The 14,732-nt window shown below is 32.9% G+C and overlaps 1 protein-coding gene across 1 annotated transcript in view; it reads left to right on the top strand.

Moving 5' to 3' along the window:
• Positions 1-14,732, top strand: part of YTHDC2 (YTH N6-methyladenosine RNA binding protein C2) — a 64,125-nt gene that overhangs the window by 41,083 nt on the left and 8,310 nt on the right. The window contains exons 21-25 of the mRNA XM_054589956.1: positions 1,638-1,764; positions 2,794-2,999; positions 3,366-3,561; positions 9,918-10,027; positions 11,366-11,658. Of these exons, the coding sequence (XP_054445931.1) occupies positions 1,638-1,764; positions 2,794-2,999; positions 3,366-3,561; positions 9,918-10,027; positions 11,366-11,658 (932 nt within the window). The remainder of the gene's footprint in view (positions 1-1,637; positions 1,765-2,793; positions 3,000-3,365; positions 3,562-9,917; positions 10,028-11,365; positions 11,659-14,732) is intronic.

Raw genomic sequence — 14,732 nt, 5'->3', positions numbered from 1 at the left:
TCTAAGACTGATTAGGAAATTGATATAGATGTTATTTTTGTAGTAATGCAGGATTCTTTAGATATAAATGGTGTTATGATGGCCTAGTTGAAAAACCTCTGTACTTTCATGGAGGAAAATTGCAGCTGTATCTGAAAGGTAAATATTTTTACATAGTTGATCATTTAGGTTACCTGATACATAGTTCTTTCATTGGGATTTTATAAACTCAATGGCTTTCATAGCATTTGAGTATAAATTAACTAATGATAAATTTCATTTGATCACAAAGTCTTAGATTTTATTTTTACATTTAATTTTTAAATTATTTTTAAAAAATTGAAGTGTAATTGACATGTAAGTTTCAGATGTATAACATAACAACATAATGTTTGTATGTACTGCAGAATGATCACCACAGCAAGTCTAGTTAACATCCATCATCACACACAGTTACATATTTACAATTATTTTTTCCTCTTGTGATGAGAACTTTTAAGATCTGCTCTCCAGTCTGTTAACTAGATTTATTATGAAAATTGTTTCACAATATACAAGAATATCAAATTACTGTTGTATACCTGAAACTAATACAATGTTATATGTCAATTATATCTCAGTAAAAAACAAAATTTTTTTAAAAAATCTATTCTCTTACCTACTTCCAAATATAAATACAATATAGTGTTATTAAGATCTGTCTGGAAAAACTCCAGCCGTTGTTGATATAATGAGAGTGGCTTGTGTGACATGGATATAACCTGGCAGGCAAGGAGGGTGGGCTGGAATGCACAAGCATGAACAATGATGACTTCACTGTACTCATCAGTGGGGGCAGTAGATGCCATTGGGTGAGCATGTGTACTGTGTGGCTGTCAAGTTCAAAATGGCTGAGCAAGTAGAGCAATGAATTTGCAACAAATTTTACATTAAGCTTCAACATTCCTCCATGGAAACTATTTGGATGATTCAGGAGGCCGCAGCTATGGGCAACTGGTAATCTGCAGCTTTATCACAACACATCCACTCATGCATCATGTCTTGTGCAGAGTATTTTAGCAAAATATCAAATCATCCAGGTGACTCAGCCCCGCTACCTCCCAGATTTGCCACCCTGCGACTTCTGGCTTTTCCCAAAACTAAATCACTTTTGAAAAGGAAGAGATTTCAGAGCATCAGTGAGATTCAGGAAAATACAATGAGGCAGCTAATGGTGATGGGAAAATTGTGAGGTCCCAAGGTACCTATTTTGAAGGGGACTGAGGCATCATTGTCCTTTGTACAATGTTTCTTGTATCTTCTTCAATAAATGTCTATTTTTCACAGTGCATGGCTGCATACTTTCTGGACAGACCTCATATTCACCATACTGTACATTATATCCCCAAAACAAATTCAGTTTATAACTGGAAGTTTGTGTCTTTGACCACCTTCACCCATTTTACCAGCTCCTCCACTGCTGGTATCTGTGTCTGTTTTCTGTATCTACAAGTTTTTTTTGTTTGTTTTTTTAAAAAATAAAGTCTTATATTTTATTAAAATAATTAGAAGAAGGAGAATTGACCTTGAGTGGTTAATGTAGTGGTTTTCATTTACTTTGCTGCCTAACTAAGAGGTCTTTGGTAAATGTATCTTGTTATATAATTATATTTTTATAGGCATGGCAGAAAGCACGAAGCGATGGGTGGGAGAGAGCCTTTTGTGAAAAGAATTTTCTTTCACAAGCTACCATGGAAATAATAATAGGCATGAGAACTCAATTGCTTGGTCAACTTAGAGCATCAGGTAAAAATTTCAAAGAACCTATTTATACCACCGAGAGTACCCTGCCCATACCTCGTAGTATTTCTCGTGTTAACTGATGCTATCTTGTATTATTTTTATGACATTATCACATTAGTGTATATCTTACATTCATGAACTGCTTTGTAGACTTCCGTGTGACCTTAACTTTTGTTTGTTGAAAAAAAAAATGATATCGCACAAGTTGTAGTTGAGAAATGTATAAATACCTTTCAATACTGTTGGCTGTGGGTAATTTATAAGGTATTTGTTGGCAGAGATCAATTTAAATATTACAGTTATACTTTATCCATATTAATAAAAAAATATTTAGCTCTATGAAATAGAAATAAGAAAAATTTAAGTAGATTGATATGAATGCTGGCCTTCATATTTTTGGAACATAAAACATCAAGTAATCACTTGAAGGCACTTTGATTTTTTTAAAAAAGAGAATGCCAGTTCTGCTTCTTTATTTTAGAATTGCTCATTTATTTTTGAGTAGTGTAGTGCATTGAAGAATTTGGCAGAAGAAAAGTACCAGAGCCTGGATTGATGGATTAGCTTAAGTGACAAAGTAATGTAAGGAATGAACCAGAGGATTTAGAATTGTTTCAAATATGGGGAAATATGAAAGACTTTTGAAATTAAAGCAGAAATACTCTATATATACTTGACTTTACCTCCAGTGTCTATCATAACCAAAAAGATATTAACACCTCTCAGAAGAATGTTTAGGTTTTCAGCTCTGACTTTACTGTGTCTCAACACAGTAAAGTTATGAAGAACTTTACTACAGAATGTGTAATTTTTTAAAAGTCCCCCCAAATCATTTACTTTCTTTAGCCTGAGCAAACCTAAACTTTCTTAGAACATTGATTCTAATTTTTTAACAAGATTTTATTATTTTTTTGTGTGGAATTTGATTATCATTAAACTTACATGGGTTAAACAATTTTTTTTAAACACAAATTTAAAAGTATATTTTGAACAATAGGAAAAGTGTGCGGTTTTTTTCCCTCCTCTTTCTAGGTTTTGTTAGAGCACGAGGTGGTGGTGACATTCGAGATGTTAATACAAATTCTGAGAACTGGGCTGTCGTTAAAGCTGCACTGGTGGCAGGCATGTATCCTAACTTAGTCCATGTGGACAGAGAGAATTTAGTGTTGACAGGGCCAAAGGAGAAAAAAGTACGATTTCATCCCACATCAGTTCTCAGTCAGCCTCAATATAAAAAGGTAAAACATTTTTAATTCTTTTAGGCCTTGAGGTGAAACTAATCTAATTTAGATGGTTGAAGGTCAATGAAAAAATGTTCCGAATACTGACCTGCTTTAGGAAATTAGTTATATATATATGTATATATAAAAATCAGCATTGGAACAAAATTTTGATTGAATCATAGGGTTGGAAGAGTTAATGTGTTAAGTAGTGAGGACTTTTATGCGAATTACATGAGCATCGAATGACCTGCTTTAATTTTTGCTTGGGTATATATACATCAACTATTTCATTGAGGGACTTTTTACATTTTAAAAAAGTGTTGCCTGTAAATTAGGTGACAAACACAGTTAACAATTTTTTAAATTTATTTTTCCTAATAGATTCCTCCAGCCAATGGTCAAGCAGCAGCAATTCAGGCACTGCCCACAGATTGGCTTATTTATGATGAAATGACCAGAGCCCATAGAATAGCTAATATCAGATGTTGTTCAGTAGTGACACCTGTCACTGTGTTGGTTTTCTGTGGACCAGCTAGGTTGGCAAGTAATGCTCTTCAGGAATCTTCATCCTTTCGAGGTAAATATATTATGAAGGAAATAAAAATCTATTTGAAATGATATTTTTCTTTTTACTAAACAAACTTTGAAATTACAAAAACGTATGTAGTAGTAGCTCCCTTTTAATATATTGGGTTGGCCAAAAAATCTGTATGGTTTTTTCTGTAAGATAAAATCCACATTTTTCATTTTCACCAATAACTTTATTGATTTAGATATTTTGAGTGTGTCGGCTATCTCCCACGTGGTATAATGTTGATTTTTCTCAATCGATGTCTTGATTTGATTACTATCAGCTTCAACTGGTCTACCCGGCCATGGAGCATTGTCCAGTGAGAAATCTCCTGCATGAAACTTCTCAAACTACTTTTGACATGTTTGATCAGTCACAGTACCTTCTCCATACATTGCACAAATCTTTTTTTGTGTTTCAGTTGCATTTTTACCTTCTTGAAATAATAAAGCATAATATACTGGAAATGTTGCTTATTTTCCTCCATCTTCAATATTAAAATGGCTACACAAAAATTCACCAATTTTTTTTTAAGTGCATACTGATTGGACAGCTGTCACAAATACAATCTAACAAACTTGTTTCTAATGAAGTTCAAGGTAACTCAGTGCTACTAGAGCAATCTTACGGAGAAAAACAAAAGAACTTTTTGGCCAACCCAATATTATGACTAATTAGAAAATACTGAGGCATGCCACCGCTCTTGAAATTAATTTCTAAGATGACTTGTGTGTTTTTTTATTAACCTTGCTGATAGGAAGTTTGTTTTTCTCTTCTGCTGAATTTAAATAATAGTTTAACATAAATAAAGGCATTTGTTTAAAGGAAATAATAAGAGTTACTCATAATCATATTACCCTTATGTAAACATTTTTAATATTATATATTCTTTCTGTATACACATATTTTAAATGATCTTACCCCTATTATTTTATATTCTGCTATTTTCATTGTGTAGAATATAAAAAATATTTAAAATATTTTCTATTTAAGGCTGCAAAATATTCTATGACATTAAAGTGGCATAATGCATTTAAAATTCTTTCTTTACATTTGGACATCTTGATTGTTTCTAATTTTTTGCTCCTTGGTGATTTTGCAAATATTTATTGGGCAACTACTATATGTCAGGTATTGAGGATGTAACAGAAAACAAGATAGACAAGGTATTTCTGTCTGTAGGAGTTTACATGGTTGTGGATGGTAGACAGACAGCAAGAAAAAAGTAAGTAAGGTGTATAGTACTTGAAAGAAATAAAGAGGGCTGCCTTAGGGATGACCTGCTTTTAGAAAGAAACCCTGGACAAGTTTCTCTGAGATGATGTGATTTAAGCTGAAACCTAAAATGTGAGAAGCCAGCCATGTGAAGATACATAAATGAGCTGGCAAGGACCAAGGTTCTGCACTAGGACATGATCTAAAAATTGAAAGAAAGGTTATGTGATTGGAAACAGAATGATCAAGGAGAGAGTGGGTGCGATAAGGTTGAAAGAAAGACATGGACTTGGTAAGTCATGGTAAATGCAAGGGAAGACATTGGAGGGTTTTAAGTAAGGGAGTGACATGATGTGATTTGTGTTCAAAAAGATCATTTTGGCTATGAGAATGGATGGCTGAAGCAATCAGAATGGAAGGCAGGAGGCAGGTAAGAGTTTTTACAGTGGTCTTATGACAGATGATGGCTCAGAACTACAGCAGTGGCAGCTGATATGAAGAGAAGTAGATTCAAACCTGCTAGGTTGAATGTGGGTGATGAGTGAAAGGGTGGAGTCATTAACTCTTAGGTATTGGCTATGGTAGCTTGCTGAATAACTGATGCCACTTATTTGAGATTGAGAAGCTGGGAGGGACAAATTATGTAGAGGAGAGAAGTCAAGTTCTATTTTAGACATGTGAAATTTGCAATGGCTAACACATCTAAATAAGATCTTCTTTTCTGGAGGTATTTGGATTTACGTATCTGGAGCTCAGGGAAGAAGCCTGGGCTAGCAATCCAAATTTGGAAGTCACCAGCTTGTAGATGGTATTAAAAACAGAAGAATGTATCTTCTAAAGGAATGTGTAGAGAAGTGGGTTCTTGACAAAATTCAGAGAAAGCCTAATATTTAGAATTTGAGTAGAGGAAGAAGGAGTGACCAGGTGTTGAAGGTAAATATGTTTCAAGAAAGGGATGCCCAGCTCTTCTGAATGTTACTTTGAGAGATTGAAAAAAAAATGTACTGAAAATTGTATATTGTATTTGGCACTATGGTGATCATTGATGACCTTCACAAGAGGAATTTCATTGGAGTGATTGGACCCATAGAGGGTTGTTTGTATAGAAAGAGTAGAAACAGCACAGTAAGTAACTCATAAGGAAACGAATAAGGTGAGGGCACTGGTACTGCACATTGATGTCTTCATTTGTGTATCCTTTTGTTTTTATCAAATATTTCTCTTGGGATAAAATTCCTTGAAGTAAAAAAAAAAGTATATGAATATTATTTATGATTCTTCCTTCATACACAGCCATATTAGGGCCATAAGGAATTTCATTGCAATTACACACCATCATTAGGTACTAGTTTTATAAAGTAAATTTGCTATTTTAGCAAAATATGTTAATAAAATTATGTATTTTTAAAAAAATTTCGTTTACACTTTTAATTTGAAATATTTCAAATATTTTTATTTGAAATAAATGAAATATTTCTGCATACATTTGTTTATATTTTCCTTTAGTAGAGTTGTTTATTTAATCTTTTTTCTCATTTGTTTTTTGAGTAGTGATGTTTTTCTTAGTCTGAACAGTTTCATGATGGTTTTTTAAGTCTATTAGCCTTTTTTCTATCATATGTCATATAACTTTTTTGTTTTCCATAATTTGAGTTCTGTGTTTTAACTACCATATATTCAGATTGAATAGTGTTTTCCTATACTGCTCACTTCAAAGCTGAGACAATTTCATTTTTCCATGGACCTGATTGATAAGTATTGTTTTTTTCTTTTTTTATAATTTGATTTTTTAGATAGTTAATTTTTAAAACCATGCTGCACTGACTGTGGTTTAAAGTGTAGATCTAATACTTTTACAGTGCTTTCCTCTCAGCTGCACCATATATTAAATAATCTTTATATATCCTCTTTTAGAACATTTACAGTAATTTCATATTACATTTGGCACTTGAAAATTTCCTGTATACTCTATTCCTTTAAATTTATATCTTTATATAGTAACATATTATACAATATTTGTGGTTTTTAGTAAGCTCTAATATCTGGTAGTAGAGGATCTACCTGTAACTGCTAACTTTTCTATTATTAAGCTATTCTTTGATAATCCCACCTCTTTTTATGGATATTGAGTAGTAACCTTTTTTGCACCCAGCATTTCTTTTTGTGATTTTAATTTATATTTAGTATTAAATTTTTCTATGTAGCCAAACCTTCCATTAAATTTAGCAATTTTTTGGTAGCTTTATAAAATTGAGATATATTTATTAACATGATTCTTAGGATGTTTTGTTGCATTTTTAAATTATTACAGGGAATAGGTTCTCTTTCTCATTTTCCTGCTGATCTTGCTTAATAGGAACACTACTGCAGACAGTATATTTTACTTACTCTGTTGCTTTCCTAAGCTCTTACTAATATTTCGATCCTCTATTTCTTAAATTATGTCACCTTCAGTGGTAATAATTTGTTACCAAAATTTATTTTTTCATTTCTTTTTTCATGATTTTGGAAAACCATGTTAATGGTCTACTTTGTCTTTTTGAATTTTAAAGGTTTAAATTCTAAAGTTGTACCACTGATTATAATGTTAATTTTTGTTTTAATAAATTATTTATTAAGAAACAAATGTTCTGTGTTTAATGTTTTTAAAAAGTGTTGAATTTATTAAATAGCTTTTGAACATATGACCAGAATTTGTTTAGCTTATTGATATGATGAATATGTTTTATTTATGGAAATATCATTTTGTTCCAAGGATGAACCTTTCTTGGACTAAGAATAATTTATTGCAATGCTAAATATTTTGCTGGCATTTATTAAAATTGTTATATTTATGTTCATCAGTGAGGCTGATCTATAGGGTTTATGTGGTGTGTACATTTGCATGCTTAAGTATCTTTAGGTTACTTAGATTTAGGTTTAGATTACTCTCATTAAAGGAACTGGCAATTTTATTTCTCAAAAGTTTGAGAGACTTGGTGCTCTGGATTTCTTTGTTGTACTTTAAGGACATCTTTAATTCCTTCCTTAAATAGCCCGAGTTTTTCTTTTTCTTATTCTTTCAGTCTTAATAATTACTTTTTCTTTCAGTTTGTTGTGTAGAAAATAAATGTCACTGAAGGTTTGAACTTTCTTATTTCATAATTATGCATATTATGTCTTTTTAGCTGAAAGACATAGTATGTCTTTTTGTATTCATTTTTTTTTTAAATTTTATTTATTTATTTATTTTAGACAGAGGGGAAGGGAAGGAGGAAGGGAGAGAAACATCAGTGTGTGATTGTCTCTTGCACACTCCCTACTGGGCACCTGGTCCACAACCCAGGCATGTGCCTTAGACTGGGAATTTAATCAGTGACCCTTTGGTTTACAGGCTGGCACTCAGTCCACTGAGCCATGCTAGCCAGGGCATGTATTCATTTTTATATTCTTATTTTCAATTCTGATTTCGTAGTCAGATGCGTACTTTTTTTCTCCTTTTTTTTTTTTGAGATACAAGTTAATTAAGAATATGGATCAGAAGCCTTAATTTTTAAAACACTTTTTTTCCTTTGGTTTTGTCCTATCTTTATGGTTCTTTGCAATTAAAAAAAATTTATTGATATATTATTATAGTTGTCCTATTTTTTTCTCCCCTTTATCCCCTTCTGCCTGGTACCCTCGTTCCCTCCAGCATTCCTCCACTTAGTTCATGTCCATGGGTCGTACATATAGGTTCTTTGACTTTTCCATTTCCTATACCATTCTTAACCTCCCCCTGTCTCTTTTGTGCCTACCAGTTAGGCTTCTTATTCCCTGTACCTTTACTCATGTCTCTCCTTTCGCCCTTCCCACTGATGTTTTTCTTTATTTCACTTTGTGTAGCCTTCATGTCTTCCTTTATTTTACATCCGTACTCAATCATTTCTGTGAGTATCCTGATTCCCAGTGATTTGAACTCTGCATCTGGTAGGTTGGCTCTCTCCACGTTGTTTAGTTCTTTTTCTGGAGTTTTAATGTCTTCTTTCATTTGGGCCATATTTCTTTGTCTTGGCACTCCGGTTAGGTTGTAAGGGGCAGAGCCTTACGTATTCACTGGGGCAGGGCAACCCACTTTGCTGTATTGTGGTGATGTATGTGGGGGAGGAATCAGAGAGGGAACAGTGCCACTTGCGCAGCTATAGCCCTGCTTTCTGTTACTTCCCCCACTTCCCATAAATGGATTGCACTCTTTCAGGTGCTTCCCTAGTGCTGATTCCTGGGTGGGTGGTCTTGTGTATGTTTTAGGATCCCATGGGTCCCTCCAATGGACTCTCCTGTGAGACTGGCAGTTTCTCCCATGCCGCAACCCCCGCAGATTTTTTACAGCCAGAGGTTTTGAGGCTTTGCTGGGACATTGGGTTGCACAATCTTTCTTGCTCACCAGTTGTCCCTCCTGGCTTACCCACCTGAGAATGTGGGATTTCCTTGTCCACCCGCTGCTGCCTTGTCCTGTGTCCTCTCCGCCCTCACTGCCCATTTCCACCCCTTCTACCAGTCTGGATGAATGTTTCTTCTTTAAGTCCTTGGTTGTTGGACTTCCATACAGTTCAATTTTCTGGCAGTTCTGGTTGTTTTTTTGTTTTTAAATTGGTTGTTATCCTTCTTTCTTTTGGTTGTGCAATGAAGCGAAGTGTAGGCATCCACCTATGCCTCCAGCTTGGCTGGAACTCTAAAAACTCTTTTTTCTCCCTTTATTTCATTTACCAGAGGGTTCCTATTAGGTTTTCAAGGAACTGGATTATAGTTTTAACTATTAATAACATTTTGGCTTACCTAATATATCATTTTTTTGCTTACTATTTTTAGCATTTTTATTCCTATGTTAGTTTTCTTCTTTAGTTATAATTTAAATATTGATTTTAAATTTCTTCTTGTTTTTTCTTTTTGTTTTGTTGCATTGTGGTTAGAGATTGTAGTCTTTACAGTTCATTTTTTTCCCTTTTTAAATATTGAGATTTAATTTGTGACCTGTGGGGTTTAGAGGACTCTCCACACAAATTGTTAGTATATCTGGAGGATTTGTGTAAATATGGAGTGTCTATCTCTATATATTTACTTACTTTTTTTTGCTATTGTATCAGATGGTAAAAGTGAAATTTTTATCTCTTCAATATTTTTTTGAACAGCAGATGGTATTCCTATTGACAGTAGTGATAGTGAAATGGAGGATAGAACTACTGCTAATTTGGCAACTTTGAAACTTGATGAGTGGCTGAATTTCAGACTAGAGCCTGAGGTAAGTTGCTTTTTAGTAGTGTGATAAATTTCTTTCAGTTATAATTTGATAAACAATGTAATGAAAATTATATATTTAATGTTGGGCTCATAGTATTAGAGAATACAGATTGTTTTTGAGTTTTCATAGGGCCCTGATATATTCTTTGATGTATCAGGGTTTATTCCAACAGAGAATTTGAAAAACTTAGACATGAGTCAGTATTGTATGGTAATATTTGAGCATCTGTGTGTATATAAGAAAATATTGAGTATTGGGTACACAAGAACTCCTTTTATTTTGTACAACTATTTCTAAGAGAAAGATATGCATTGTTTTCTCTTTTCACATATCTCTGAATTGGAAAAGAGGAATGTTTCTTTTCAAAATAAAAACTTTTCTTGACAAAGGCTTCCCTTTTAATACCATCTCCACTTTTAAAGATAATTTTATATCCCTTTTTTTGTTTTGTTTTGGTAGCTGAGCTGTGAATAGTCAACACTGGCTAGATTTACTTTACCATTCACTCATTCATCCATCACTTCAACCTACTGTAGTCTCACTTGCATCTCCACCAGCCTGTCACTTTGCTGAAATTATACTTGCTTGGACCAACATTGTACTTCATGTTGTAAAAGCCAGCCTGCTGTCCTTGACAAATTTGACCATCGCTTGTTTTTTGGCACTATTGACCATACCCTTCTTTTTATAACTCTTTCCTTTTATTCTTCTTCATCCTGTCCCAATTTCATTGTCACCAGTTACTGTGACAATCTTTCCTATTTTTTTTCTTTCTAGAGAGGTTATCCCTTCTTAGGTTCTTTCACTGACCTATCTGTATGTGTCTGCCTTAAACGTTAGATGTTCTCCAGTACTCTGTGCTCTACTCTGCTCTTTTCACTGTCTCTGCACAATCTCTGGGGGCTTTACCTCTGCATGTAGACTTAATAACCATTTATGCATTGATAACTACCAAGTCTATACCTAGCTTAGGCCTTTCTCTGGACCTATGAATCCAGCTGCCTCTGAACATCATTATTTGGATATTCCACAGCACTAAAATAAAAGTTGAATGGAACTGAATGAATTTTTGTTTTTTTACCCTATGTTGTTTTTCCATATTAATCATACTCTACCACACATTGTATACTGTCTTTCTGATTAAACTGTTTCATTTGATTTTGTGCCTCAAATATGGTAAATAAATTTTATTTCATTTGCAACAAAAAGGACAAATTTAGTAGTAATTTATGTGAAACGTGAAACTTGTTCTTTGATAACATTTGTAGACCTTAACTAATAAACAAATAGGCGTCTTGCAAGTATCTGTTTGACTTGTGGAAACTTATTTTATTATAGGCTGCCAGTTTATTGCTGCAGCTCAGACAGAAGTGGCACAGCTTATTTTTACGACGAATGAGAGCTCCATCTAAACCTTGGTCTCAAGTTGATGAAGCTACCATTAGAGCAATTATAGCTGTTTTAAGCACTGAGGAACAGTCTGCAGGTTTACAGCAACCATCTGGGATTGGCCAAAGGCCAAGGCCTATGTCTTCAGAAGAACTTCCTTTGGCATCATCTTGGAGGTCAAATAATAGTAGGAAAACTTCAGCAGATACTGAATTTTCTGATGAGTCTGCTACTGCAGAAAGGTAAATTTATAATATATTATTGAAATGGGAGACTTTTCCCCCCAGGAAAATGACTTATTTATCATTGAATCATGTGTTTTCATTATATTTAGAAATTAAATTTTTATAATGTGAGATACACAAAAAGGTCATGATAAAATGTGAAGAGATTTTTCTTTTTAAAACACAATTTTTTTTTTATTGTTGACCCTAAAACGTAATTCTTTTAAGTATTAAGATAATATGAAGGATTTTTAAGCTACTGGTATCAATGAGTTATTTAATAAGGAATTTTCTTGTCAGGAAAAACTCAAATATTTAATTTCAAGAATTCACAAATTTATGGTCTGTTAAAAAGATAGCAACTTTTTAAAATTATACATTTTAGTTAATACTGTATGTCAACTAGTGTCTCTCTGAGATACCCTATAGCAAGAAGTATTGGCTATGGCCATTTAAAAGAACAACCTCCCTACAAGTATGACTTAGATATCAATATTGCTGACTAATATTCCTACAGAAAAATCATTCATTCAGTCAATTAGTGATACACTGTGTACCTTTTGTTCTTGGTGTGAGGGCTGTAGCAATGTATAAAACAGACAAAATCTCTTCCTTCAGAGAGTTTGTATTTTATTGCGGAGAGGTATACAGTAAGTTAACAAATTTATTGTTGTGACAAAATTTGTTTCGATTTAGCCAAATTCTTTTAATATTGGCATTTAGCAATTAGATGTGATATTTTTATTTATTATATGATCGTTAATAATAAAGTTCTTACTGATTTATCAAAAATATGTATTATGATATAATAGTGGTTATGATGAATCATTGGCCATGATTCAGAATATTTCTTGTAAACACATTTATTAAGATCAGATATAAATTTCTTTATACAGTTAGAAAAAAGTTTTACCATGTTGATAACAAAGACAGCATTTTGCCTGTGGTGCTAGTTTTGTCAATATTGGCAGAAAGTTTCTGTAGTAAGGTTATGATTTCACTGGTAAAAACTGAAAATCGAAGCAATGGAAACAAAAGATGTGATGCTTACTGATTGTCAAGGATCAGATGGGGATTTTAATACTTCTTTTTTTACAATCATATTTTGCATATTTCATTTAAACATAAAGGCTTCTATTCATTCTTCAGTGAAAGAGGAATAGTACATACTGGTTTCCAAGTTCTTCAGATAATACATTTTAGGGAAATTCAGCCTCTATTCACACACAAATATATGCTCACACACATAGATTTTTTTGGAAAAAACTTCCTTTGCCTTTATAAAGTAATATACTCATTTAATAAAATTTGGAAATAAAAGAAGGAAATTAGAACTATAAGTGTAATGTTAGTTATACCTTAGAAACTGATCATCTTATAAATTGATATTTTCACTTGTGATACCAGGATTAAGCACTTTATTTCCCTTACAATTTGCAACCTGACATTTTTCATTCTCTTACCTATTGAACGACAGGATATAGAATTTGATCTGCTTTCAGACTTTTGGAAATAGTAATTGATAATGCCTAGAGATGATGTATCTTGGTGAGGAATAGAATAGGTATTTATAGTTAGCGTTTTCACTCCAGGATGGCAAGATGTAGATTAGATAATTATTTTAAAATAAAAGCATTCTTTGAATTGAAAATATTTAAAAGAAGTTTAAGAAACTATTAAAATAATAGAAATTGCCCATATCCCATTCTGAAGTCAAACGAATGTTTTTTTTCCTCATCATTTTTTCTCTTTTTATTCAAGTACAGTTGTCTCCATTTTCCCCCCACCACTCTCTCTGGCCCCACCCACTTCCATGTGTGCCACCCTCAACCCTACCCCGCTTTGGCTTTGTCCTTGACAACCCTCCCCCTTTCCTTGTCATTTTCAACTAATAATTTGATGGCAAAAGACAAGCATATCTTTTTTGTAAAAAAAAAATACACACACACACACACACACACACACACACATATAAATGAGTTCTGTATTAGAACTCTTTGTTCCTCTTAAATAACAATTTAGGAAGGGTTTATGGAACCCTTCTACACGAATCAAATTTTGGAGGGAAGTTAAATATGAGAGAGAAAAAAAGCTAGAATAGAGTTTACAGTAAAGATCAATTTGAAAACCACAAAAGTAGATATTTAGTTCTATTGAAAACAATTTCATTTTAATAAAAAGTTTTACCATCATTAAGTTCTGTCTTTGAATTTTCTGGTTAGGTACCAGGGTAAGAATAATGGAATTTTAGGGGTTGTAACTAGGTAATTCATTGAACTTCAATTCCTGAGAGGAAGAAAATCCTGAAAAGTTATTTTTATACTTCTTATCAAGTTGTTGTTAATTATTCATATATCCATTTATTATATTTTTGTTAATATCTTTTAAGTTTTAACTATTTTATTTCATTTGTGAAATGAACAATCCTTGATCTAAGATTTTATTGAATTGGAACAAATTATGGGCATAAGTTGTTTAAACTTGTCTTGAGGGCAGGACTTGCAAGACTGTAATGGATGCTTATGAATTATTGAACACCTCCTTTCTTGTTTAAATGTATTATAAATATTGTTAAATACAGCAAAATAAATGTTACATCATAATGAACTCCATAGCCCAGATTCAGGAGTTAGCAAGATTTCGCCTACCTCTTATATGTACCCAAATATTTTTCTCTTTTGCTTTTATTTTTGTTTGTATATTTCAAAATAAATATTGTATTTTGCCACGTATAATGCACAATTTTTAGCCCAAATTTTTGAGGGAAAATTAAGGATGTGCATTGTGCATGGGTATAATGATTACATACCATGGGCATAATATAATGGAATGCCATGTATAATACCCACAAAAATGTGGGTGCACATTCCACACAGCAAAATACGGTACCCCACATCCTGTGGTATCCATGTTTAAATATGCGTCTCTTAAAACTATAGGCATTTTCTTCTACATAATCAAATCTAATTATCAACCCATTAAAAAGATCCTCTTCCCAATTCTCTACAGATTTATTTGAATTAGCATCCAGGGAGGACTTACGCATTGTATTAGGGTGTTATGTTTCTTGAGTCTCTTGAGATCTAGAGCAC

The sequence above is a fragment of the Pteronotus mesoamericanus genome, unplaced genomic scaffold (assembly GCF_021234165.1).
Source record: "Pteronotus mesoamericanus isolate MK-2021 breed Mesoamerican mustached bat unplaced genomic scaffold, CSHL_Meso_final scaffold_167, whole genome shotgun sequence".
NCBI lineage: Eukaryota > Metazoa > Chordata > Mammalia > Chiroptera > Mormoopidae > Pteronotus > Pteronotus mesoamericanus.
The sequence above is the reverse complement of the archived record's forward strand: the minus strand, read 5'-3'. Positions and strand labels throughout refer to the sequence as shown.